Below are 27,405 nucleotides of genomic sequence, written 5' to 3'. Positions count from 1 at the left end.
AGGGGGTCCCTAGCAAAAATGAGGAACAGTTTAACCACTTTGACCCGATTTGATACTTATCACCTAATTTGCTGATCTGGCAAGCTCAAGCTGTGAGCTTACATATTGACGAATCCAGCTATTTTGGAAACTTAAAAAAAAAAAAAGAAATCCTGAAAAATTGTGGAAAAATTGTGGAAAACGTGTTGATGGTTAATGCCGCACATTTTCCTTTATGGGGGTCCCTGGATTTTTTTTTTTTTCTTTTTTTTTTTTCCTCAAACATGAAAATGTTTGAGATCCGCTGCTTAAACATCTCTCTCTGCCTCTCATCCAAGTGTAGTAAATCTCTCTGGTCACGGCTTGACCTTTCTTGTGATGCTCTGATTCAGCGTCACTCAGCTGGAGCTCATCATTGCTGTCATGTAGAAACCTCTTATCTCCACAATTAAACTTTTTTGTGTTTGTTGGTCTGTCTGTTCTTTTTTTTTTTTTTTTTGTAAATGAACGCTTCCTACTTTGCTGTAGTGAAAGAGAGTCAATAATAAATAGCCAATATACCAACTCACACGCTATCATTTTGAAAGTGATGGTGAATCTGGCTACGTGTGTCTGCCTGCATTCGGTCTTATTCATTTTTTTTAATTTTTTTTATCAATTTTCTAAAATATTTTCTGCATTGAAAGTGTTTATAAGTGTGTCTGTGGGTTATAAATATTGAACCAGTGACCAAAATGTATTAAAAAGAGCTGGGGACTAAATAATATATGTATTAAAGTTGTCAGTTCTCAGACTGATTTCAGTCATTTTATTTAGTTTTCCATATCAAGTCACTTCAAGTTCATCATGTCTGCTATGGAAGCATGTTGTTGCTGTTGTTGCACAGCGAACATACCGGTAGCTGGACCTACAAGTTCTCAGTGTGTCGGCTTGTAGATAGGAATACGATAATCGTATTGTGGAGATTTAATTTATCGTGATATCGTCCTCCATCATGCCCTGGGATCAATTCACCACTTAAACCCTCTAAAATTAGTAAAAGGTACTTATAATATACGTACTGGTCTTTTTTCACTCTCTACCAAATCTCTTGGTCAAAAAATAGCCGATCTACAAGCTCACAACGCGTCGCATTGCAACGCGTTGTGAGCTTGTAGATCTGCTGTTTTTTGGCAAATGTTCCGCCACAGGATGATGGATGTTGAGGATATTTTGATTATCGCGATAATATCGTAAATCGCGGTTTCTTTGGTCACAATAATCCTGATATGAAATTATCATATCGTCCCATCCCTACTTGTAGATAGGCTACTTTCTGTTAATATTTTAAGGTCGGAGCATTTGAAGTGGTCAATCTGGCAATGTGTGCCGAAGCATCTTCCATAAAACCCCAACGTGGTCCCAGACCATGCTTTATAAAAGCCACATTTTAAAGCCCCAGTCTGTGATTTCTTCGCCTGGTTGGCAGTATGTATAGAACAGCAGGCACAATAGTACTAAAACATCCTCATTTCACATAGCCTGTGTTAATTGTTTAGGTAACACGCTAGTGTGGGGGGCTCCTTTCACACTTTCACAAATCACACATTGAACAGATTTTTCTGTGGTGAGACTTTACGTTGCTATAATCCATGATAATAATGACTACACTCGATACATTGGCACGCAGTCTCGTTTTCTCCCCCTTTTCTTCCTGATAACTATCGGTTTTGGACATACAAGGTTTCCCGGCTGACAGCATGACGGCATGTAATTGATCCGCTGCAGATCAGCATGTCCTCCCTGTGTGGCAGCATGATTGACAGGCTCCTCTCTGGTTGGTGTGTGTGTGTGCGCGTGTGTGTGACCTCTACATGGGGAGCACGTGGTGTGTTCTGTGTTACACTATGACTATACTATAGGCTATACGTATTATGCCGTCAAAGAACTTTTACAAAAATCGTATAACCCCCAGTAACCATCCGAGGAAGCATATCTGATACGCATGAGATGGGGCTGGGGGCAGCAAGAATGTAAACTTTTAGGTTCAAATAGCCTTTTTTTGTGATAATGTGGCGTCTGAGGTGAAGGTTTATGTGTGGCTATTGTCTTCTTGAGGTGATAATGACCGCTGGCCATTGGAGTTTCGAAGTAATTCACATTTAGCAGTTTTTTTCATTCAGTGACATTGTGCGTGTGTGTGGGAGCCGGAGCCTGCGGAGGGACCCTCCAAAAAGCCTAGAACACACCACTGGCCACATGATGACCACACACACACTAGCCTTGTGGATTAAAGTTCTCCGTCGACACGACTGATTTGACTCATTGGGATTCCATAGAAGCCAGCATGTCTTCTATTCTATAGCCTACCATAGACTGTAAAAAATACGGACGGTGGGAACCCATTGGTTTCTATGCTGCGAAAATTACGCTTTTTTGCCCTTGTATGGGTGTCGCCATCATGGTACCCATTACTACCCAAGGAATGCTATTGGCTGCCACCGGTCACGTGCAACCGTAGGGATACGTGGGACGTTGTCTTGAGCTTGCCGAAAATAAAGCACACAAAGAATAATCATCACAAGCCTATGATCACAAGCCACTCCTACAGCATACCCTACATCAATTATAACATAAATTGGACCATATTTTCACAAAACGCATATCATGGTGATTGAAACGAGGCTTTAAACTAGCGACAGGAACCATAAAGTATGTATGACAATGTTTATTAAGGTAAGGAAAGTTCGGGGGAAATTAATGAAATCCTATGGAGAACATGTTGCTTTTGGTACCATAACAGCGCAACTAGCGGTCAATCATAGGAATGTTTAGTTCCGTGTTTGCTTCATTTTATATCCAGACAACTGGCCCCCTGTTTTACTGAATATCTTTGGTGAGAATAGCTCAACAAGCTCACAACATGACACGCCAGAAAATAGCGTTTGTCTGTGGATTTCAATCTAAGTTATCCACTTTATGCTTTAAGGTTTTCTGAAGATAGCTTCAAAACACAGCTCAAGACCTATTTCTTCACTCTTGCTTTTAGTTGATTTTTAAAGCTCTGTTTTGTTATTCATGTCCTCACTGTTTTGCCCGATCCACTGCCTTTTTATTTTTTTACATTTCCCTTTTGCTTTATTAAACAAAACAAAATGAGACACAGTAAAATCCACAGGAAAAGGCAACTAAAACAATCTATAAGGGCACACGTTGACTATACACTACACTCAATTAAGTGCAGGAATGCTTCTGGGAATCCATAAAGCCAACAAATCAACTCAATTGCCTTCCAGATTTATCACCTCTACCACAACACACATTATGGGAATTGCCATGTTGCGACCTGTTTACCTACATGGAAGCAAATTGTGGAGGCAATCAGCTGAAAGGTCCTTTGTCTCAAAGATGAAACTCCTCCATTGTTTTTATTACATTTATTTCGTTATTTTTCAGTAAAAATCACATGTAAATATTGGTAGTTGCCTATTGGCTCCGATTCAGTGTCACTCGGGGAGCTGTCATGCACTGTAGAAACTGTTATCTCCACGATTCAACTTTCAACATTCTTTTTTTCCCCCTTCTTCTTTTCTGTAAACGAGTGCTTCCTCCAGTTTGCGGTAGTCACGCAAAAGTTATGAAAATAGTCAATATACAAGCTCACAATGCTATCATTTTGAAAGTGATAGTGCAGCTAGTAGTATTGGTAATATTGGTAGTATTTTTTTTCCTTTGTGTGTGTGTGGGGGGGGGGGGGGCTTGTTTGTGTAAAGTAAGCGTAGTTGCATATTTGGGATTGCCTCCTGACGTTGTTTAAACCCGTGCTTGTCAAACATTTTCATGTCTAGGACTGCCTTCATTAATATGTATTTGTCCGCGGACCCCTCTGAAAATATTACGTTACAAGATTTTGTGTTCTTCCAAAAAAATGTGTAACTTTTCACACCGTTTATTTTTCTTGTGAGCGTGTAGATCTGCCATTAAATAATGTCTGTAATATTGGAATACTTTGTAACATTTGAATACTTTCACCTCAGTAGGGGGGGAGGAGGGGGGGTCCACCACTGAGAGAGTGTCATCAGTGAAAGTGCCCGTCAGTCATTGTCACAGACCCCCCCCCCCCCCCCCCCCCAACACTGGAATGGCCCTTGAGTGGCTCAGCTGGGAGGACACGTTATGTCCTCAGTGTGACATGGGGGGGTGGCGGGGGGACGGGACCCCTGTGGAAGGGTTAGCACTTCATCACTATGCTAATGAGAGAGAGAGAGAGAGAGAGAGAGAGAGAGAGAGAGAGAGAGAGAGAGAGAGAGAGAGAGAGAGAGAGAGAGAGAGAGAGTACCCTGCCGGCGGTTCACAGCGCCCGTTCCCTGTCACATTTCAAAGCCTGTTTCTTACATTCAATTTACCACAACTTGTCGTTTGACGAACACAGCTCCCGTTTTCCTTTGTTTTTGTTTTGCTGTGACAGTGTGAGGTACATTTAAATGAATTCCCCATCGAATTTGAGGTGTCATTCACTGCCGCCGTTTTTCCTTTGTCTCCTTTGTATTTTATGTGTTGAAGGCATGTATTATTGTGGTTTTTTTAATGCTATTTTGATGTATTCTTAAAATATACTCATATTTAAACTGGGCAACCCTTAAAATAAACATATTTGAACTGGAGACCCCCCCCCCCCCCCACCCTGTTTGACAGTATCACCCTTTTGATACTGTAATGGTCTTTTTTCATTCATTTATTTTCTCTTTTTGGTGGTTACGGCCTGAAAAGGTTGAGAACCACTGGGCTAGGCGGTTGTCCAGAACCGTCAGAAAAGGCTCTGGCCGTGGCCCTAATGAGTCAATTGATTGCCATCGTAACCCCAGCCTTAGTTTGATTTGGCAAATTCTACTACCAAATTCCCCTCACCTGCCATTTGATTTGTTACTCAGTCCACTTTTCACAGTCAGTTTGCACTCTTTCTCCACACATTCTCCACAGACAGTTGCACAAGGACTTTCCAGAACAGCTAGTTCCCCCGATATGCCCATATATGGCCATGTACAACGAGTATATATAAAAAAAGGAAGTAATATGGAGGTACGAGGTTTCTTCCCGACAGCCATCATGGTGTGAAGAGCAATTATATTTGCATTGTTTCTTTAACATTACTATACAGTAGCTGCCACTGTACAAGACAGGTCCCGTCATCGATACGGTATGTATGTTGTTATGACATCAACATCAATGTTTGCGTCCGCTTTTTTAATCAATTATTTCTCCTGTGCTTCACTGTGCATATATGCTTCAAAAATGACAAGAAAGAAAGAAAGACAGTTTTTTGTTTCACCCCTTGGGAAAGGGGGGAGTTGTGCATGATGCAATCCTGTGCCATTTAAATATCTTCATTGAATTTTGATTGAATAAATATTATATTTATACGGTACGATAAAAGGCAGAGAGAAACAAAACCCTCTCAGGAGATATGGGCTCTATAGATAGATGTACGATATAGATATAGGCTTTCTCTTTTCATTGTACACATACACACACATAGAGAACCAGTGCAATAATTATTATTATAATTATTATTATATGTTTTCTTCAGTTTTTTTAATGCATTGTACACCACTGTACAGTCCAGTAGAACAGTGGTTCTCAACCTGTGGGTAGGGACCCCAGATGATTAACTTAATGCGCAACATTGTTTTCTCACTCAACAGTAAACAAACCAACATAAAGTTTAAGTGAATAGAGGGTGTCTGCACATTTCTAAATGACAATTTAAGGACTTTTTAATACCTCTAAAATGACAAATTAAACATTGGCCAAATTGTCAAATATTAGAGGAAGAAATTGTGAAATAGCCGATCTACATGCTCATGCGAGGCGCTGTGAGCATGTAGATCTGCTATTTTCACAATAGAACCGTGTTATACAAAAAGCAATGCTTCAACTCTTAGTGCTCTTCAGGGTGAGGGGGTCCCCAGTTAAAATATGATTATTGGGGGGGGGGGGGGGTCGCGGCCTGAAAAGGTTGAGCACCACTGCAGTAGAACAACATACTGTAATGTCCTTTTGGCTGGACACACCAGTGGACGTCAGGACCCTGGTGGTCAGCAGCAAGGTGCTCAGCCAGCACGTTTAGAGGTAGAGGAGAGGAAGCGGATGGGACGCGTCACTCTCTCACCCGCCCTCAGTGAGACAAGGACGATGTGCCGATAAGTAGATTGCATGCCATTACAAAGAAGCTGATCATCAACGGTGTGCTAATGTCACTTGTTTCCGTCCGGAGATAACAGTCGCAATCTTTGTTGTTGTGTGACATTGAGACCGAACTTGACAGGCCTCCGTCCTCTCATAAACACAAACACACACTAGGGCATTCACCAAATATTCGAATATTCGAATATTCGAATATCAAAGTCCCCCTGACCCCCAAAATAAACATACGGTATTTGAACACGCACACGCACACACACACGCACACACACACACACACACACACACACACACACACACACACACACACACACACACACACACACACACACACACACACACACACAATTGTATCCAATTGAAATGTTCCTGAGGCAAGCAGAAGAGGAAACAGTTTTTGCATACTAAAGGAAGTTAGTTTGTGTTGTCCTGCTGCCACATCACACCATCACATGACCGCTGCATGCTCATCAGAAGGCCGGGTCCCTCTGGGTGAGGGACTTCAAAGAAGCACCAAAGTTATAGGCCTAGAAACACAGTTCTTTCAACCAGTGGTGGAAAAAGTCAGGGGCGTCACACCAAATTATGGACCCTGGGTACAAGGATTCACTGCGGGCCCCCCATGAATGTTAACTATTGAAAAATAGCAGATATACAAGCTTCGAGCTTGTATATCTGCTATTTTTGAAAAATCGTGAAAATGCTTGAAAGACATGTTTCCATGTCAGTGGTGCTCAAAGTTTTTCATGTGAAGGACCCCCAAGATGATATGTATTTGGCCACGGACCCCCATATCAAAATATTTAGTTCCAGGGACCCCCAGGGGCAAACTTTGAGTTACAAATGTTCGCTTAAAAAATACATATATTCAAAGATTTTTACAAATTTCCACGACTTTTGCAGATATACAAGCTCGAGTGCCGCGCTGTGAGCTTGTATATCTGCTATTTTTCAATAGCTAAAGTTACTAAGGCCCCTCCACCTTGGGCCCTATTAACTCAGTCCCACTTTCCCCCTCTTGTGACGCCATTGGAAAAAGTACTCGCTTGTAACAGTATCAATATAGAAATACTCTGTTACAAGTAAAAGTCTGGAATTCAAAATGTACTTGAGTAAAAGTATGAAAGTGTTGGCATCAAAATGTGCTTAAAGTATACCAAAAGTAAAAGTACCAAATGTTTGAAAACATAGCAGATCTACAAGCTCACAACGCGTCACATTGCGGCGCGTTGTGAGCTTGTAGATCGGCTATTTTCAAATAGCCAAAGTATAAAATAGGGCTAAAATGGTTTATGTCTGTTTTATCTGCAAAGTAATTAGTAACCAAAGTTTTCAAATAAATGTAAAGGAGTAAAAGTACAATATTTGGATCCGAGATGTAGTAGAGTAGAAGTAAAAGTATTGGAAATTGGAAATACTCAAGTAAAGTACAAATACCCCAACATTGTGCTAAGTACATTACTTAAGTAAATATACTTAGTTACTGCCCACTGCTCATTAAAGGGGAAGACCACCCATTTTCAATATTGAACTATGTCATTAATATACCTTAGAGGAGTTGTGTGGAAATAGAAAAAAAGTTCCCCCCCTTTTGTGTTGCCTAGAACTGGAGGATTGATTTTGGGGTTTGTATTGTAAAGTACAACTTGATGACATCACACCATTGTACTTTACAATACAAACCCCAAAACCAGTAAGACTCCCTAATCGGGAGATAAGCGACCGTAGGTCACTTATCTCCACAAATAGGGCAAACATTTTTTATTCCATAAACTTCCTGATCCATGTTGATGACATGAGTGTAGACATACTGTGTAGTGATTTTCGGGCCAAAACTGTAGGAGCAGTGGGCAAAAATGTGTTTTAAAAATCGGCCTGTAGGTGGCGCTAGAAGAGGGCCATGTGAGAAATGAGGGGTGGGCTGTCCGCGTTGCCTTGGCGGAGGAATAGGTACTGGCCCCGGCTCTCCCGGACGCTCCTAGCCTGAGTTACGGCATTTTATGTGAGCTGCAGTGGCAGGGGGTCCTCCACTGGGGGCGCCACCACTTTTGCATCCGTTCTGGAGCACCAGGAGTGGGTGGTCCCCAGGAATTGCCCGTGAGCAGCTCCGTTGGGGTGGTCATTTGGGGTTGTAGTTTGGCAGGCAAGGAGTTTGTGTGGAAATTTTGGCATGGATCGGGCCAACGGTGGCCGAGATATGAGCAGGCCAAAAGTGTGACGTGTGAGGTGTGACTGACGGACGCACGGACACCTCGAGCAGCTTTCTGTAGTAAGATGCGACCTACGGTCGCAATCAATATTCCAGTTCTAGGCAACACAGAAGGGGGGGAACTTGTTTTCTATTTCCACACCACTCCTCTAAGTTATATGACATAGTTCAATATTGAAAATGGGTGGTCTTCCCCTTTAAGGGTCTCTCTGCGTGAGGGACTTCAAAGAAGCACCAAAGTTATAGGCCAAGAAACACAGTCGTTTCAACAAATCCTTGGATGTCAGGTTGAATATTATGTCCCAAACGGTTCCTTTGTATTATATTAGGAAAAACATTAATAAAGTTAAAGTATAGAACTACGAGGTTTCTGCCTGACATCGACAAATAACAGTGTTTATGTGGCTGCGTTGGCCCTTGTCTTTTGTTATTTGTGGGGAAAGCTTTCACCGAAAATAGCCAATCTCCTTTTTTCCTGCAAAAGCCTTTCCCACGATACGGTTACTGGGTTTTAAGTGGTCAAAACGAAAATATAGCGAAACCCATATTTAGAACCAATAACTGACTTCATCTTTCCCCGTAATGGTTAATCGATTCATCTAAAAGCAGGTTTCTTTTTTCTCATATCAAAGAATGAAGGTTTTCTTTCTTTATTAAATCTACAAAATCGATTAACCACTGAACCAATTGCATTTACAATGTAGGCATTTAGCAGACACTCTTAATCCAGAGCGATTTACAGTAAGCAAGGAAAACATAATCTAGGATCATAGGTGAATAGACCGAATATCATCGGTCTAAACATTATAATATCATAATCTGTAATTGAAACTATAAAACTATAGGATGCAAGTATAGGTCAACAAATGAACCTGGCATCTGTTCTAAATACCATCTACATTAGGCCAGTGTTTCTCAACCTTTTTTCTGCATGGGCACACTTTTCATGTCCCAACATAACACAAGGGTTTAAATATCGCCACTGTCGGGGAGAAACCTTGTATCTCCAAGTTTCAAATGTGTACGCTTCTTCGCAAAGTAAAGCCCTGCTTCATCATACAAAGCTGTCGCACAACAGTAGTGAAAACAGCAGATCTACGTGCTTGTAGATCGGCTGTAGATCGGCTGTTTTCACTAGTTTAATTTTTGAGCGGTGGTCACAACGCTCCTATACGTGGCCGTGTGTGTGGGTCTGTCTGTCTGTCTGTCTGTTTGTCTGTTTGTCTGTCTGTATGTCTGTCTGTCTCCGGGTATGTAGCCTGGCCCTGCAGTAACCTTTTCTGACCACACATGTTAAGGGAGGGGCGCTGTTGTTCAGGATAGGCCAGGCATAGGCCAGGCACACTCACACACAAACACACACAGGGGGCACACACAGGGGGCACACACACACACACACACACACACACACACACACACACACACACACACACACACACACACACACACACACACACACACACACACACACACACACACACACACACACACCACCGCTCAGTTCACACGAGTGTGATTTTTAAATGATAAATACAATACTGGCTTTCAGGCAGTTTCAAGGGACACACTTGACTCTTCTCAGGGGCACACCAAAGGTGGTTGAGAAACACTGCATTAGGCTGCTACTGTATTATACTTTGTTGTACATTACAACGCCGGTGTACAAAAACTGCGCCGTGTGTCCCTGACCACCTCTGACTGGTCTGAATGATCGGATCCCGAGACGTTTCCGGGACGCAGCTGTCCACTTAAGCTGCCCACTTGTGATCAGATCAGATCAGCCACTTCAATATTCCCAACAGCCAGCTGTGTGTCTCATCTTTGTCCTACCTCGTCCTCCTCGTGTCGTATCACGTTTTTTATCTGATGTTGGACGGAGATCCATTTGTGATGTGGTGTCTGACAGTGTACCAGCCTACCTATCAACCTTAGCAAACTGAGAGTACGCGATCGCCCTCCAAATCACAAAATTGTCAGTTACTAACGACAGTATCACAAATGGAATTAGTCTATATATCCCACAGAAGGGTTAACAATAGTAGCAACTCTCTTATTGAGTCAGTGTGTGTGTGTGTGTGTGTGTGTGTGTGTGTGTGTGTGTGTGTGTGTGTGTGTGTGTGTGTGTGTGTGTGTGTGTGTGTGTGTGTGTGTGTGTGTGTGTGGTTATTTTAACATCTAAGACTTTTGTGAGCACCCCATACAGTATTAACATATTTCATATGCATTTCAGACACGCCCCCTTCCTATACAAACCCATCGTAACTTCAAACGCCATTTTAACCATGATAGATTATAAAAACACCCTCAGTTCTGGTGACTGATATTGTCCTTCTAACACTTGAGGGGGGAAGTCTCTGCCTATGTCATCATGCGGTACATTGCAGTACATAGGAAGTAATTAAGATTGGCCTTTTGGTATAAAAATACACTTTTTCTCCCCACAGATATGCTCTAAAAAGAGTGGGGGTAAAGTATTTGGTACAGTCTACCGTCATAATGGTCTGAATAAATGGACAATATAGATGTTTTCAACATAACTAAGTTAATAATTAATGCTCAGGAAAGCAATAAATTCTCAAAATGAATACCTTTCCCCAAGCTGGATTTCAGTTGTAGAAATTGATTAAGTCAGTGTCTGGTCTTTTGAGAACAAGGTCCATACCAGAATGTATTCAGCTAGATGGATGAATAATGCAGTATCCTGAAGATTTGGGATTGTACTTTCTTAGCCTTTCCTTTCCTTTCCTTTCCTTTCCTTTCCTTTCCCTTCCTTTCCTTATATTTTTGTCCAAAATAGTCAATTGTCAAACTCGATCATTCTTTGGTATACCTATCTTCAGTTTCCATCATACAGTGAGTGTCTTAATCAACACAAATATTGGGTACTGTGTAGTAGACTATAGGGTAAACCTGATGACAATGTTTCAACAGGGGGCAGTATATGGTACGGTCATGCGTTGGGTCTTTAACTTCAGAACTTGGGTGGTCCATTCACTCAATAAATCACTGTTACCTCAGCTGTCTCTAACTGCACCATAACTGGAACAACAACTCAGTGACTACTGACTCACAATTATTTAGCTACTTAAACCCCAGCATCCGTATTGTGGGGAAAGCTTTCGCAGACAATAGCAGATCGACAAGCTTGCGTTACACAGTGCAGCTTTAAGTTACACAGTGCAGTTTGAAGTGCACCACTTGAGTAAATGTACTGTACTTGGTTACTTATTTTCCACCAGTGTCGGAGGCTCTTAAAAATGCCTTTGATTTTAATTATTGAGGTTTAAGGCTTGCTGTTCAGCTGGCAGATTGCCATTCATCTAAAATGTCAGTCAATTTGATGGCTCTGACCTTTCATTGTGACATGATTCAATAATAATCATCTGCCTAATAGCCTAATGCTAAAACATAAAAGCCCCAAACACAGCATAAAGTACTGTAGGAACTAATAGTGACCACTGGAGGCTCCCCAGGCAGCACCTATAGTCAGTAGTAAATTGTTGTTACAGTAGCAGCACTGCGGGAAATAAAATTGACCAAAAATATCTAGCTATTGCCGGGCAGAAAACTCCTATCTCCGTGTTCTAACTTTTTGTCGTCCCCCCTGTAAATGAATGTCGTACTTGATCACGCACACAAAAGCATCAAAAGTGGCAGAAGATCTATGTCTAAACTTGGCACGTTTTGAACATTTAGATCTGCTACTTTTGCAATTTTTTTTAATTGAATCCTTGAAAATCACAGTTTTGGACATTATGATGAACCCGACAGACAATATCAAAACTGAGATTTAGAACTAATAACCCACTTAATTTTTTTTTAACTCAATTAGTCTGTTAAACAATGATGGCGTACACAAATGCATAATATAAATAGCCGATCTACAAGCTATTAGATCTGCTATTTTCACCATTTCCACAAAAATATTGTTTGTTAATCGTAATCGAGTCAAAGTTTTAACCACTTAAACCCTATATGGTTGAGCAGAGTCCCTCCGAGTGTATTTTCTGTTTCCTGTTATTGCGGGGGAAGCTTTTGCCGATCGACAAGAGCTTATAACGCGTCGCAACACAACGCATTGTGAGCTTGTCGATCTGCTATTTTCAGCTAAAGCTTTCACCACAATACGGATGCTGGGGTTTAAGTGGTTAGGTATAAAATCAAGTACATCTTCCAGCCCTTGGAGAAGAGACAGAAGCAGACGGCAGGAAGGGAATCTAGGCCTAGAAGCCATGTTATCTGTCTGTAAAGCTTTTAACCCCACAGCACTTCCAGGGAGGTAATGGTACTCCCATTCACATAATATTGATACGGTTACACACAGACAAAATAATGGGTTCTTAAATGGTTCTTTAAAAGGCGTATGCTTCCACAAAGAAACTTCACCTGTTCATTCATCATCAGTAGACTATACCAGTGGTTCCCAAACAGTGGGTCGGGACCCACTTGTGGGTCACGTAACAATTATTATGGTTCACAACTCAAGTAAAAAATAATATTTTCATACATTTAATATTGGTGTGTTAAAACCTGGATAGTTCAAGCGGCGTGATTACATATCAAGTCAATGCAAAGACGAGATGACCCGCGGCGCGAACAAACGAAGCGTGGCGACACGAACGCCGCTAACGGTCGCCTCGGTATCTTCGCCCCAGCTGGAAAATTCCAACTGAAGTGACCTTTGCTTCCCCTCCACTCCACCCATCGCGTCCTGACATCCAATCAGCGTTGATGTTGTCCGCAGACATGGAAATGTTTTGGGTGTTTGGTTTTGGGACTCCATTCTTTCCAGGTGTTTAGCCTCGTTTCTAACAGGACATAATTTTTTCAATGATGACCGCGACCAAGTGAAGCGATTGAAGCGACTAGAAACAAATCTCTTCAGGTTTGAATGCACAATTACACCGGCTCCCTGTTAGTCAAAGAATTGTTTTCAAAATGCTACTGTTGGTCTGTAAAGCTTTGAATGGTTCAGGGCCAAAATACATTTCTGATCTTGTTACGATATCATGAACCATCCAGACCTCTCAGGCCATCTGGGAAAGCCCTGGTTTCTGTCCCTAAAACCAAAAATAAACATGGGGTAGCAGCATTTGGTTTCATGCACCGTATCTGGAACAAGCTCCCAGAAACCTCCTGAGTCTGCTGCCACTCTTATTTATTTTAAAACACAACTAAAGACCTGTCTGTTTGCCGCTGCCTTTGATTGAGTTACTTTCTCTTTTCATTTTTTTCCTTTCTTTCTTTCCTTACTGTTCTGCACTGTACATATAATTTATTATGGCCTTAACAGGGATCACACAGAGTGATACAAGGTATTCCTCATGCTTCTGGAAACACATGCTTATAATGTTTTTAATTGATGTGGGCTTTATGGCGTCAAAGGAGTCTGGTATTCAGGCGTTTCTTTCTTTCTTTCTTTCTTTCTTTCTTTCTTTCTTGAAGAGTTAGGCCTACTATATGCTAATAAGAACAGCGCTAGGGGCTCACATCCTAGTGTAGGCCTACCCGGAACGTGGCAACCAATCCGTGCATCAGTTCCAATTCAAAGCGGTACACAAGTTGTGCACATGGGGCGTACACAACGATGGGACTTCAGAGATATTGTCAACCCCGCGGGAAATAATTGCGTCATTAAGTGTCCATCATGCATCTGTCCCTTCTTTGGCAGTTCCATCATGTGAATATAATGATCATGCTAGTGACATATGAGTGGGTTTACTCGTCTGTAAAATGTTTTGATCATGACATAGAGAGACTGCATGGAAAATGTAATGGCATCCCTATTCTGGGCATGCCATTAAAGGTGAAAGAATTGCCTACCCCAAATTTCCCAAAGATTGTACAAATAAATGAATAAAGAATTAGTGAATAAAACTGAATTAGCAGATCTACAAGCTCACAATGAGTCAAAAGGGAGGGGATTCCAGGGGGTCCCCGGCTAAATGTGCTGTTAGCATCACAATCATTTCAACCACTTTATCCATTTTTATCCTGGCTATTTAAAAAAAATTGCAGATCTACTATTTTTGAATTTTAGAATTATATATCGAAATCATTTTCTTCTCTTCTGGGGGGGGGGGGGGGGGGGTCGTCCCTGGCACAAAGCCTTTTCAGATAGGGTCAAATACATAAGTTGGGGGTTCTTGACATGGAGGAGTTTGAGAACCCATGCACCGTGCGTCTCAGGTCATTTTCCTACGGCATGTTGGTTTAGAGACAATGAGCTATGGGTGATCTGCTATCTGGGCCTGGAGGTCTTAAGGAAGACATTAATCTAACAGAACGCTAGATTATGCATTCAGTCAGACGAGGAGGAGGAGGAGGAGGAGGGGCAGGGGGGGGGAGTCACATTCTGAATCCATTTCATGTCCCACCTTTATGAGAAAGCAAAACGAATCCCAGGCAAGGGTAGACACACAGAGCCCAAGCAAGCATTGATCTTATCTGCATGATAAATGTGCACCAGGGGCTCACGCTGACACGTCTACATGAGGGCAACAACACAACCATATATATTTGGACTTAAATGTTATTGTGCAACGAAGGCATGAAGTTCTTTCGTTTTTATTTGTATTTATTTTTTTCTTCCCCAGTTTGTTCGTCTTTAGTGGCGAAACTTGAGATTCCGAAGGTAGCTAATATTAGCTTCCAAAGTTTGCAGGATTGCTCCGTTTTTGAACAAAATGCCTCAAATCATCAACGCAGCTTGCGATTACCGTGACATTTGCCACACATATTCCCACTAGGTCAAGGAACAAATGCTACCTTTTTAACATTGGCCTGTTATAACGCCACCAGCAGGTAGACTTTAGCAAAACACATTTTTGGAACACAATGCTTCAAATCATGCATGCAGCGTCCGATTGCCATGAAAGATCTAAGGTGAAGAACATATGCCACCCTTTTTACATTGGCCTATTATACAGTAGCACCACCAGGACACCTGGCCTGGTGGAGACCTGTGCTCGGAAGAGCACTGCTTCTAGTTTTTCTTTTTTTCACCTTCAACATATTTTGGCAAGTGTGTCATGCTACGTGGGTGCATCCCCACATATCGAGAAAGGACGTCATAGGCATACCTGGCTCCCTAGAGAAAACAGACTTTGCACCCACTGCACACAAAATGTGGAAACTGAGCTACACTTCCTAACCACCTGTCCACTGTACCAAGACATCAGAGACACATACTTCCCACAGATCATAAGCACCCAAGGAGAGTTTGAAAACATGACCAATGATGAAAAACCCCCATGGGTGAAGTGCAAACACAGCAGCAAGACTTGTGAGCTGCTGTGATAGGAGAAGGATATCGGAACCCAACCACCTTAAAAACCATTGTACATATCCCTGCTCTGCCTGCACGTAACCTTTATGCATGAAAATTTAATTGAATTGAATTGCATCCCCCCATTCCGACATGCTGCCATTCCGACATCCCCCCATTCCGACACTAACCCTATACCTAACCCTAACCCTAACCTCTATGGAAGTGCCGAATGGCAGCATGTCGGAATGGAGAGCGCCCCCCATGCTGCGTATACCCTAGAGTGCACCACCATCTTTTGTCTAGAATAATTATTTCACTGCGTTCAGAGGTCCCCGCCTAATTTGGCTGGGTGATTTACAACTCATACAGAGTTAGCGTACTTCCTTACAGGGTCTTTAACTCTGAGAGTGGGACCCAGACCCTTACATTGAGAAACAGTATGGGCCTATTATGCTGCCAATCCATTTCAGAACATCCATCATTATCAACCTCAGGGACATGCAGAGAATGTTGGCGAGGTAGGGGCTGAAATTGCTAAAAGGGCGTTTTGGTGAAAATATAGAAAATAGCAGACCTCCAAGCTGCGGCGCGTTGTGAGCTTGGAGGTCGGCTATTTTCGGCGATACCACATAATCTACCATAATCAAGCCAATACTGGAGAAAGGCATAATTTCTACACAAAGAGGGCAATTCTTTCAACATAAGATGCTGCATTCAAGTTCAGGAGAGTTTGGACAAGGCAAATTCTCTTGAATGCTGCCTTCAGGTATGGCATGTAAAGAGGGCATATACATTTCTTTCACCAGAGTAAAAACTGCATTCATGGTCCTGAGAGGGCACTTTTTTACAGACGGATAAAAGGGCAGGGGCTCAAGCCCCCTTTGATGTCTATGTGTGCACGTGCCTGATTAACCTAAAATGAGTGTGTGTGTGTGTGTGTGTGTGTGTGTGTGTGTGTGTGTGTGTGTGTGCGTGCGTGCGTGCGTGCGTGCGTGCGTGCGTGCGTGCGTGCGTGCGTGCGTGCGTGTGTGTGTGAACAGCAAAGAGAGAGAGAAAGAGAGAGGTGATTGGCAAAGCAAAATCCACGTTCATGTCCATCCACTCAGTGTGTTGCGCGTCTTTCATTGCTCTGACAAGGGAGGGCAGTGAATGAAAGGAAGGTTACCGGTATGTGCAACAACACACACAGCCTGCTGCCGCCTGCGTGCTTCTGTTGAGCAGGTAGCCTGTGGCCAGCTGTCATGACCCACATCTATAGGGCGTCACAAGGTGGGGGAAAAGTGGGACTGAGTTACAAGGGCCCAAGGTGGAGGGGCCTTAATTAGTTTATACTTTAGCTATTGAAAAATAGCAGATATACAAGCTCAAAGCGAGCTTGTAGATCTGCTATTTTTGAAAAGTCGTGAAAATGTGTGCAAATCTTTGAATATATGTATTTTTTAAGCGAACATTTGTAACAGCTTCTGGGGGGTCCCTGGAACTAAATATTTTGAGATGGGGGTCCATGGCCAAATACATTTCATGTTGGGGGTCCTTCACATGAAAAGGTTTGAGCTCCACTGACATAGAAACAGGTTTTTTAAAAAACCTTAGAAGGATTTGCAATATTCAAAGACTTGCATACATTTTCACGATTTTTCAAAAATAGCAGATCTACAGGCTTGCAGCGCGGCACTCGGTGCCGCGCTGTGAGCTTGCAGATCTGCTATTTTTCAATAGTTAAAGCATAAAATGTGAGTGAATCCTTGTACCCAGGGCCCAGAATTTGGTGCGACATCCCTGCCCACATCAACAACCAAAAGGACGTTATCACACTGCAAACTGGGCCATATGGTTACACGGCTGGCAGACATATTATGACTTCAAATCAATATTGGCTCATTTCTCATCGAGATGTACATTGTATTCCTTTCCTGGTACCGATTCCGATGCCATAACTTGCATAACCAGTAAGATTCCCCAATCGGGAGATAAGCGACCGTCAGTCGCATACACAGAAGGCAATCATAGCCAATCAGGAGGGAATATGGGAAATGGGACAAATCCATGTTGATGCCGCTTTGTGTGATTTTAGGCCAAAATCAGTAGGAGCAGTGTCCAAAAATATGTTTTGCCAAAATCTGCCTGATGGTGGTGCTAGAAGAGGGCCATGAGGGGCGGAGGTTGTGATTTGCCAGCCAAGGAGTGTGCGTGCAAAGCATGGATAGGGACAACGGTGGCGGAGATAAGAGTAGTGCAAAAGTGTGACGTGACGTGACGTGATGTGACGTGACGTGACGTGACGTGACGTGACGTGACGGACAGACGGAGGGACTGACTGATGGAGGGACAGCCGGTGGAGCTTTTCATAGTAACTTGCGACGGTATGAGTATACCTGTGTGTGTACAGTAATTAAAAATATCACAAAATGAGCGGTGCCTTGAGTTACTTTCATTAAGCTATATGAACTAGAGCAGTGGTTTTCAACCAGTGGTCCGGGGACCACCAGTGGTCCTTGAGGGTGTTCCAGGTGGTCCCCAGCTAAATGATGGAGAGTTGGTAACCAAATGGACCCCAGAGTTGGTTTCATTTTAATTTTACACCCTCAACAGTCACATTATTGTTAAACATCTGCATTTCTTACTTTATCACAAGTCTACACAATTAGAGAATGTAGAAGAATTGTTATTTTGGTCAACGTTTTGCCCGTCTCCTATGGTACCAACACAAGTAACACCCGCAATTTTAATTATCTGACCCAGCCCAGCCCAACCCGCAACAACGCATGAATTTTCACAGCCCAGCTCAGCCCGCGGCCCGCTGTCATTAAATACATGTCAAATACGTCTTTGAATGTGGATTTTTAAGGCAGCTGTGCAAAAACAGAAAGGAGAAACGTTGAGCATTGATTTAGAGCACATAGCCTAACAGTGCAGTGCAAGAGAGCCATGCAAAAATATCGTTCGAACATTTAAAAGCAATGAACCGTTAATTAGCTACATGACGGCATGACGAGTGACGACATGCATGCTTATTTTAATTGATAACACTCCTGTATGAGTATGACTATACACACGGAACACAACTACTGTATCACAGAGAGATGAGGATCGAGTCACAAGCCTATTAGTCACTGGCGCACCGCGCCGAGACACCAAAGCAACAGCTCTACGCCTCTCAACATAATTTGTTGAGAAAATATTATTTCCTACAATCTATGCTCTCACCGCAGCACGACAGCATCCAACCTGCAAAAGGTAATTAACCAGCTCCTTACCTATATCTGCTGCGGAGGTGCAAAGTTTATCAAACTTTCAAAGGGTGTAGGCCTACGTTGTTTAAGTCAAAGGAGCATTGTTTTCATATCATAATATGAACTTTAGTTTAGTCAAAAGCTTGTACAATCCAAACTGGTCCACACGTGAGTTGTTCTGGGTTCTGTCTTCTGTTTACATTAAGCTGAAGATAGGCTGTGTCAAGTAGCCAAAAACAAACAAAGCAGAAGCACTTCCTCCCAAGCGGTGGTCGGTGGATTTCAAAATAAGATAGTTAAACTCCCATAATATGATTAGGCAACGGTTTTATTTTCAAGTCTACTTACAGGAAGTAATGGACTTAATTAGAATTACATGACACGGACCAGTTTGGCTGACGAGCATAGAAGGACACTTGGTGCGCATTATAGACCGAACGAGACCGCCTCAACCCGCCCTGCCAATAAAGTGTACATTTCCTGGCCCAGCTCAACCCGGCCCGCGGGCTGACCGCGGGGGACCGCGGTCGCGGGCCGCACCGCGCATCACTAACACACACACACACACACACACACACACACACACACACACACACACACACACACACACACACACACACACAAAATCTTATCCAATGACAACCAACTACTCAATGTTTTGGGTCTGAGTGGGCTAAATCTCATCTCATGCTGGGTGGCTGCAGCTGTTGCTGCCCTGCTCATACACACTCGGTCACTTGTTGGCGCGGCTGGCACCTCTCAGAAAATCTAGGACAGTGTTTCTCAAAGTGGGGTCCACGCAGGGACCCTCAGGTTTCCTCGAGGGGGTTCCCGATGGACCCTTACAGATCTGTAACTCTGAGAGTGTACAAATTTGGTAACTGCTATTCTCACTATATTAGAGACGGTTCTCATTATTAGTAGGCTAATCGAGGCAAAAGTTTGAAATAATCGTGATACTGATTAGAATTCATAGCGACCAGCCCTACAGTATGTGTCAGACAGGGACGTGCTGGGCCCCTGATTCAGCCCGGGAAAAAGAGTTTGAGAGGCCCTCATTGCGCGCTATAGAGAGAGATCTCTCTCTATAGCGCTGCTGCTACTTAAAGATTTGTGACAAAGTGACAAGCCAGTGGGCCAATTACATGAGTAACATTACATTGTTGGGTGGAAACCTTGTCCAAAACCATTTTAAAAATGATTTAAACTAGTGAAAACAGCCGATCTACGAGCACACAACGCCTCGCACGGCGAGGCGTTGTGTGCTTGTAGATCTGCTGTTTTCACTACTTTTGTGCGACTGCCTTGTATAGATGAAGCAGGGCTTCATATGAGAGAGAGCTTCAATATGAGAGAGAGCTCAAGACTCGGGACTGAGGGCTTCAATATGAGAGAGAGCTCAAGACTTTTCCACTTGGATGCCCTGCCTGGACACTAAATCAATAGAATAAAAGACACTAAATCAATACCCCAACTTCATTCACTGCTGCCATTAAGGAACAAACCATGCAGATGCCACCCAATGTAGCAGAGCTGCAATTGATTGAAATGATGGTAACAGGCAGCGCCGGCGCCCCCTATAGGCAGACTACGCAGTCTGCGTAGGGCCCCCGACCAAAAAGGCCCCCACCGCCCCCCTCCTCTCTGCAGAAAAGAACGCACCAAACTGTCTTTTGACACCAGCGCTACTGCCATCTTAGCCTGAATGACACATCTCTGATTAACCATGTCCCTGATTGGCTGTCACGGCTCTTTGCCATTGTCCCATTGGCCACAAAGAAAAAGGAGACCACATTTCTTGACTCTGGAAATCTTTGGGAGTTTCCGCCCCGCCCCCCTTTCAGAGTCTAGTGTTTGTTTACTTTCGCTTTGACAATGCACGTTTATCTTTCTGGATATGAGAGAAAGAAAAAGCGTCAAACGGAACTGCAGCAACAGCGATCAGGTAAACAGAAACACACATTCAAATTGCCCTGTCAGTTGTAACTTGTGTTGTACGATGTAGCCACGTGTTGTACGATGTAGCCACGTTGCTGCTGCTGTTCTGGCTTCTCCGCCTCTGTGTAAGGCTGGTCATAAAGTAATTAAGTCATAAAAAGCGCAGTTTTCAAAGCGGAGAATCGGTTTATGACCGCAGGGTTCTGCACGTTCTCTCTCCCGTGTCCATGTAGACTACTAGTAATGGAAAAAGTACTCACATGTTTTACTTAGTAAAAGTATCAATACTGCAATGCAGAAATACTCTGTTACAAGTAAAAGTCCAGAGTAAAAGTACAATATTTGCCGCTGAGATGTGGAAATACTCCAGTATAAGTAAAAGAACCTGAAAATGAATTGTGCTTAAATACAGTACTTGAGTAAGTGTAGCCTACTTAGTTACTTTACAGCACTGCCCGTGCACTAGACACACAGTAACCATGGTAACCACTCCAATTTAACCCTTTCATTTTAAGCAAAATCTTTTACTGTGTGTAAAAAAATAAATAGCCGATCTACAAGCTCACAGCATGCATTGTCTCTGTCTATGCCTGTGGCCTATATATTAAATACAAGTCCCTAAATATTATTATATTCATATAACTATATCTATAGGATATATTATATTTTTATTGTAGATTTAATTTTCTTCATTATATCTAGAACAATCGGTGCCGTGGTAGGCAACAAGTCCAATTTTGCTGCATGTATTGTATGTGTAAGTCACTGTTTAACCGAGTTAATAACTTAGAATGACGATTCTGCAATTTGGCCTATTTATATACAAAACCCAGAATTAAACCCATTATAAAATTGATTAAAAAACAATAAAAAATTATATTATTTTTTCGAGGGGCTCTCGCTACGCTCGCGCCCGCAGGAAGGCCCCATAGCAAAATCATGCTTAGGGCCCCCGTGGGCCCAGAATCGGCTCTGGATAACAGGTGGGCACAATATAGGGACATATGGGCACCATTCGACAATTTTAAGGTGTCATATTTCTACAATATTGCTACAAATTGTACAAAACCTTTAGGCCTATATCCAGTCATGTTGGGGCATAAACAAGAAGTTGGTGGATACAAATGAGACTGATAATGATGTGCAAAAATAATGGCAGAATGATTAGAACGATCTGCAAGTGCAACAGTTTGCTAGTTCTATAGGAGGCTAAAGGTTAATAAATAAAACTATACAGCAGGTAGCCTGTGTGTGTGTGTGTGTGTGTGTGTGTGTGTGTGTGTGTGTGTGTGTGTGTGTGTGTGTGTGTGTGTGTGTGTGTGTGTGTGTGTGTGTGTGTGTGTGCGTGTGTGTGTGTGTGTGTGTGTAGAAAATGAGATTATATTGTAATGGCAGCAATAACTGCGTGTGTCTGAGCGTGAACGTGTCACGCTCAGACACACCGCGCGTGTCTCACCACGCACGCACGCGCGCGCTCGTACACACACACACACACACACACACACACACACACACACACACACACACACCCACACCCACACCCACACCCACACCCACACACACACACACACACACACACACACACACACACACACACACAAATGAACACGAAAGGCACGCACAACCAATAATGCCAAATTGCCAATAATGGGATTAGGCTATTACTTAGGCTACAACTGTGCACGAGGCCGTGCGTGTAAGTAATATGGGCTGCTATAGGCTACACGCGTAGAATAACTCATAATTGATAGATCGGAAACAGTACTGGTTTAATTAATGACACTTCATAATTATCAATTCACCTTATTCAATCAAGAAGGCTATGCATTTTATCAAGTCTTGACTTTTACTTCACATAGCAAATGTCAAAATCACCTCTGATATCATAGTCTTGACCCAAATTTAAGGCAAAGCTAAATCTGTCTAGGGACTAAAGATTGAAGATAAGGGACTAAAGGGATGAAATATTTTGTTGGGATAATGTAATTCAAATTGAGCAAGAATAGCTTTTTGAAAGCTTGCGGTCTTGTAGGCTACTGTGATAGTGGTGGATCGTGGATAATTAGCCTACACACACAAACACACATCAGGCAGCAGGCTTAGACTTTTTAGACATGTGAAAACAAAAGAGTTTTTTTTTATAGCAGGCTTACGTACCTGAAGTTACGAGATGAAACAAATAAACTCCCCACAGATCCATGTCTCGTGTCGATACAACGAAGGAGCACTGTCAATTTACACTCCACGCGATGTAACGGCGCCGATTATTATAGTTTTGTAATTTGTAATTAGGCTACGACACAGAAATATCCTGTATTGAATATGAACGTCACCACCATCACTGACATAGAAAGAATGACCACTGGAAATCCCTTCTTTTCCATTCAGAATTCCATGACTTTCTTCATTCAAAGAGAGGACATGGATTGTTTCGGGGTTTTTGCGCGGTTGGTTTGCGCATCAGGAGAGGAGAGCCACGCGTCCTCCTCCTAATGTCCAGCGAAAGTTCTCTTCGTGTAGCTCCAGCGTGTGCGTGTGTGTGTGTGTGTGTGTGTGTGTGTGTGCGTGCGTGCGTGCGTGTGTGCGTGTGTGTGTGTGTGTGTGTGTGTGTGTGTGTGCGCGCGCGCTCGTGTCGGCAGTAGGCTATCAGTGTTGCCAGATTAGCATACGTTGCCAGAAAACAAGCCCAAAATAAGCGACTATAGGCTACATCTCTTTGAACCTTTTTTGCTATGATTCTTGTACTTTGTTATTATTTTATAGTTTTTTTGTTGTTTAAATATGTGTTTTTTGTTTTTAAATGTGCTATACAAATAAGGTGACTTGACTTGACAGGGATCACATCGCACTTTTATTCTACATAATTATGAGGGTGGATTCTGCCAATGGGAATGGAGCGGTTTGCTGCCATTTGCGGAAAAAAACAAAAACATTAACGACCTCATCCTTGTTATACATTTAGGTCAGCCATTGTGAGCTTGTAGATCTGCTGATTTTCATTTTTTTTCTTTTTATACATTTCACACATTTGAAATGGGACATAATGAGTAGCCTCCTTTCAACTTTTGGGCTTTTACTCTGGACTTTACAGAGTCGTCCTATAATATAATTTTTTTCCCCCTATTGATTACTCACTCTATGGAGACCTGAGTTCAATAATATTTGTGAGTAAGTCGCCTCACGGCGACAATTCTTGGCCATCTGGCCAGTGATGCATATCGGACCAGTTACCCATATGGAGACCCCTGGTACCCATGTATGGAGATCCATGATATGGTACATGAGTGGGTGACGTGACGTAACGTTTTCGCTGTCCTCGGTGTCAAACATGTATAAATAAAACATATATTTGTCAAAAACCTTCTGAATATTGTGCAGGACATTAAGCTTTATGTGAACTTACTCAAGATTAAAACATTTCATTCCTCATTTCTTCAGAATTTTCAACCAAACATGGCAAAACTCATATGGTGTGACTGTCCTGACCTTGTTTCTCAAAGTGGGAACTTGAATAAAACTAAGAAAAAGAATTGCTAAAAATCATTCGAAAATTAATTTAGGCTAAAAAAATGTCTATTTGTGAGCCTATATCTTTTCAAAGTCAAAGCATAATGTTTTCAGTCATTTCTGATCAAAAACATTTTGTCCCCCAAACCAAAATCATTTGGTGTGACACTAGTTTGGACAAATTAAACAGGCAATTATTTGGACACCTATTGGCTAGAGAGGTCCTTCTTCTGTAAGGCTATTCAGCACTCCCAGCACAACTGCAAGACAGGTGTCTGAGGTGAGTTATGATTTTAACATTTTCATGAAATGCCATCTTGTTGAAACTTTGACAAACTCACCACTTTGGATGTCTGTTGGTGTGACACCTTTTCATTAAAAAAAGCTTAAGTTATTTGATGTTTTGGTCATATTTCCATGTAGATCTAGGTTGCTTTGTTATAGCTAGCAGGCTGTTAGCATGCTAATGTGTACATAGTAGCCTCAAGGTAAACCTAAATGCAGAGAACGTAATATGGTGTGACACTTAATCATAATGGTGTGACATGTCTGCTTGTCACGCCATATGACTTGATTGTCACACCATATGATTTATACTGTATTTAACTACAGATATAACAATAAATAACAAAGTTCCATGTTTCTTTTGTACATTTAAACATTTGTTTTAAACATTTTTACATAAAATGTAATTTAGCTTCATTCAGTGATACTTCAAATTCATCAGACAGAGCAGAAACCCCTTCACAGAAACCTTAACATATTGTTTCAATCTAAACAATATTTTCTCTTTGTCTTAAACTATACATTCCATTTTCTTTTGTCAGCTGGAAAATGACAAGTGCTGAGAGAACGAGAAAGTACAGGGAGAAACTAAACAATGACCCAGCAAGGAGAGAGGAGCCAAAGGGGCGAGACTGCATTTTCTACGAAGAGCAGGAGGTTGTCTGTGGCATAGCAGAACCGCAACAAGGCAGCCGGTTTGCTACCCTCACCAAATACGACTGGCTGATGTACAATACAGTCTAAATGTATAATCTAATCTGATCTAATACTTTTGTACTTTCACTCACTGGACTGGACAGTGGACAGTGTTAAGGTAGGACCCGAGACAAAACTAGCGAAAATAGCTGATCTACAAGCTCTCAACACGTTGTGCTGCGAGAGCTTGTAGATCAGCTATTTTCGGAGTTACGCAACCCAGCACTCTTTAGCTAGTGGAGATGTGGTGTAATGTCATGATTCCTAATTACATTTGTTCAACACAAAATGCTGTGTTCAAGTTCAGGAGACTTCGGAAAAAAGCAATTTACCTGAATGCTGAGTTCTGTTTCCACTAATTGGTGTTAATAAAATGTTGCCTTGGCTCCAAGTGTGGCTATGCGCCTTATTGTCTCTTTAGGATCCTTCTGCCGTGGGCCGGCAGAAGACTTAGGTGTGCGTAGCATTCCTGTGCACATCCTCATCATCCATCTACTACTACAATTCTTTCTTATCCCTACAATAATATCCTGTTCAGAAATATTAAGGCCATGTTATCCTGGGTAATTGTTTAATCAATCAGTAAAGTTCAGTACTCACTAATAGGTAGGTTAAAACACAGTTTGCTTTGACACATGAAGATATGATCATACGGTGTGACACTAAATCATTTGGTGTGACATTCCAAATAGTGAAAAATCATACCTTTATTAATGATTAAACCAAACAAATGTTTATGGATTACATAGAGAATATTATCAGGAAGTCACAAATATTTGTGTAATTTTAGAGAAAGTTTTGACAGAATACATTTAAAATATGTTGTAAGATCATGAACATGGGCCTCACACAGAGTGTCGATTATGAAAAAAATATACAGATATAATTAATTTTCAAAAAACTATAGTGGATCACTGGTTAGTTATGATAAAGGACTTTGATAAAGTGAGTAACTTAAGAAAGATGTACTCCATTTTCATTTTATGAACAATTATTTTCATGTCACACCATATGACGATTTTAGGCACAAGTACAACAAACTGCTGAATAAAGTCTGATTCCAATAAAATATCTAAAAACAAAATGTATTTCCATAAGGTTGAGAGTGAGTAGAACAAAAGTAAATAACTTTTATGCCTGCAATTTAAAGTTTTTTTAAAAACACATTTTTTGGGGCGTCACGTCACTGACCCACATCCCCTTTATGCCCATACATGGAGATCCCTGTCTGAACCAGCAACACAGATATGGGCTGTCTTCCTCCATATGGGCATTCTCATATGAAGTCCTGTTAGATATGGGTTTAATATTGATGACATCAGGGATCTCCATATATGGGCATAAACGTGATTCTGTTAGAGTGGTTCCCATGACATCACAACATACAATCCCTTTCATGCCCATACATGGAGATCCCTATCTGAAACAGCCACACATATGGGCCATGTCTTGGCCATCTGGCCAGTGATGTATATCGATGACATCAGGGATCTTCATATATTTGGGCATAACAGGGATTCTGGGAATACCTATACATGGACTTTTACATAGGTGATGTCACCTGTGATATCACCTGTGATGTCACAGTGATGTGTCAGGGGAACCCATAGAGTATATATAGTATATATCTATCTATAAATGCGACAAATCTCTGTCTGTCTGTTTGTTTGTTTGTTTGTAATCCGCGTATCTCGAGAACCGTTCGTCCCACCGGCTTCAGATTCGGCACGCGCGTTCCCCGCCGCCGCGCGGAGTGCAGTGCCAGGCCTCGACCCGACCCGACTCGCGGTTTTCCGAAACCGGCGCGAAACGTTCGGAATCTCCTTATGCGGAGCTGATTGTTGACATCAGGCTGTTCCGGAGGAAATCGGCGCAAGCGCTGAGTCATTGTGACATCACTTCATAAAAGGCTCTGACATCACGTACGCCACATGAGTCAACACAAAATCTCTGTGAATGTGTATGTATGTAATCCGCGTATCTCGAGAACCCTTCTTCCCACCGGCACGCGCGTTCTCCAGATATGGGCATAAAGTCTGACATCAGAGTTTTCCGCAACCGGTACTGTGTGTGCAGAGATCTTCATATATGGGCATAAGTGGACAAAG

General features: G+C 42.2%; 1 protein-coding gene across 1 annotated transcript in view; it reads right to left on the bottom strand.

The window, feature by feature from the left end:
- gfra4b (GDNF family receptor alpha 4b) overlaps positions 1-23,009 on the bottom strand; it is a gene marked incomplete at both ends in the record, with an annotated part of 72,545 nt that extends 49,536 nt beyond the window's left edge. Inside the window, one exon of the mRNA XM_080746106.1 lies at positions 22,967-23,009. Within this exon, the coding sequence (XP_080602232.1) occupies positions 22,967-23,009 (43 nt within the window). The remainder of the gene's footprint in view (positions 1-22,966) is intronic.
- Positions 23,010-27,405: the final 4,396 nt, after the last annotated feature.

This window comes from Nannobrachium achirus (genome assembly GCF_963921795.1).
Source record: "Nannobrachium achirus genome assembly, chromosome: 17".
Lineage (NCBI taxonomy): Eukaryota > Metazoa > Chordata > Actinopteri > Myctophiformes > Myctophidae > Nannobrachium > Nannobrachium achirus.
The sequence above is the reverse complement of the archived record's forward strand: the minus strand, read 5'-3'. Positions and strand labels throughout refer to the sequence as shown.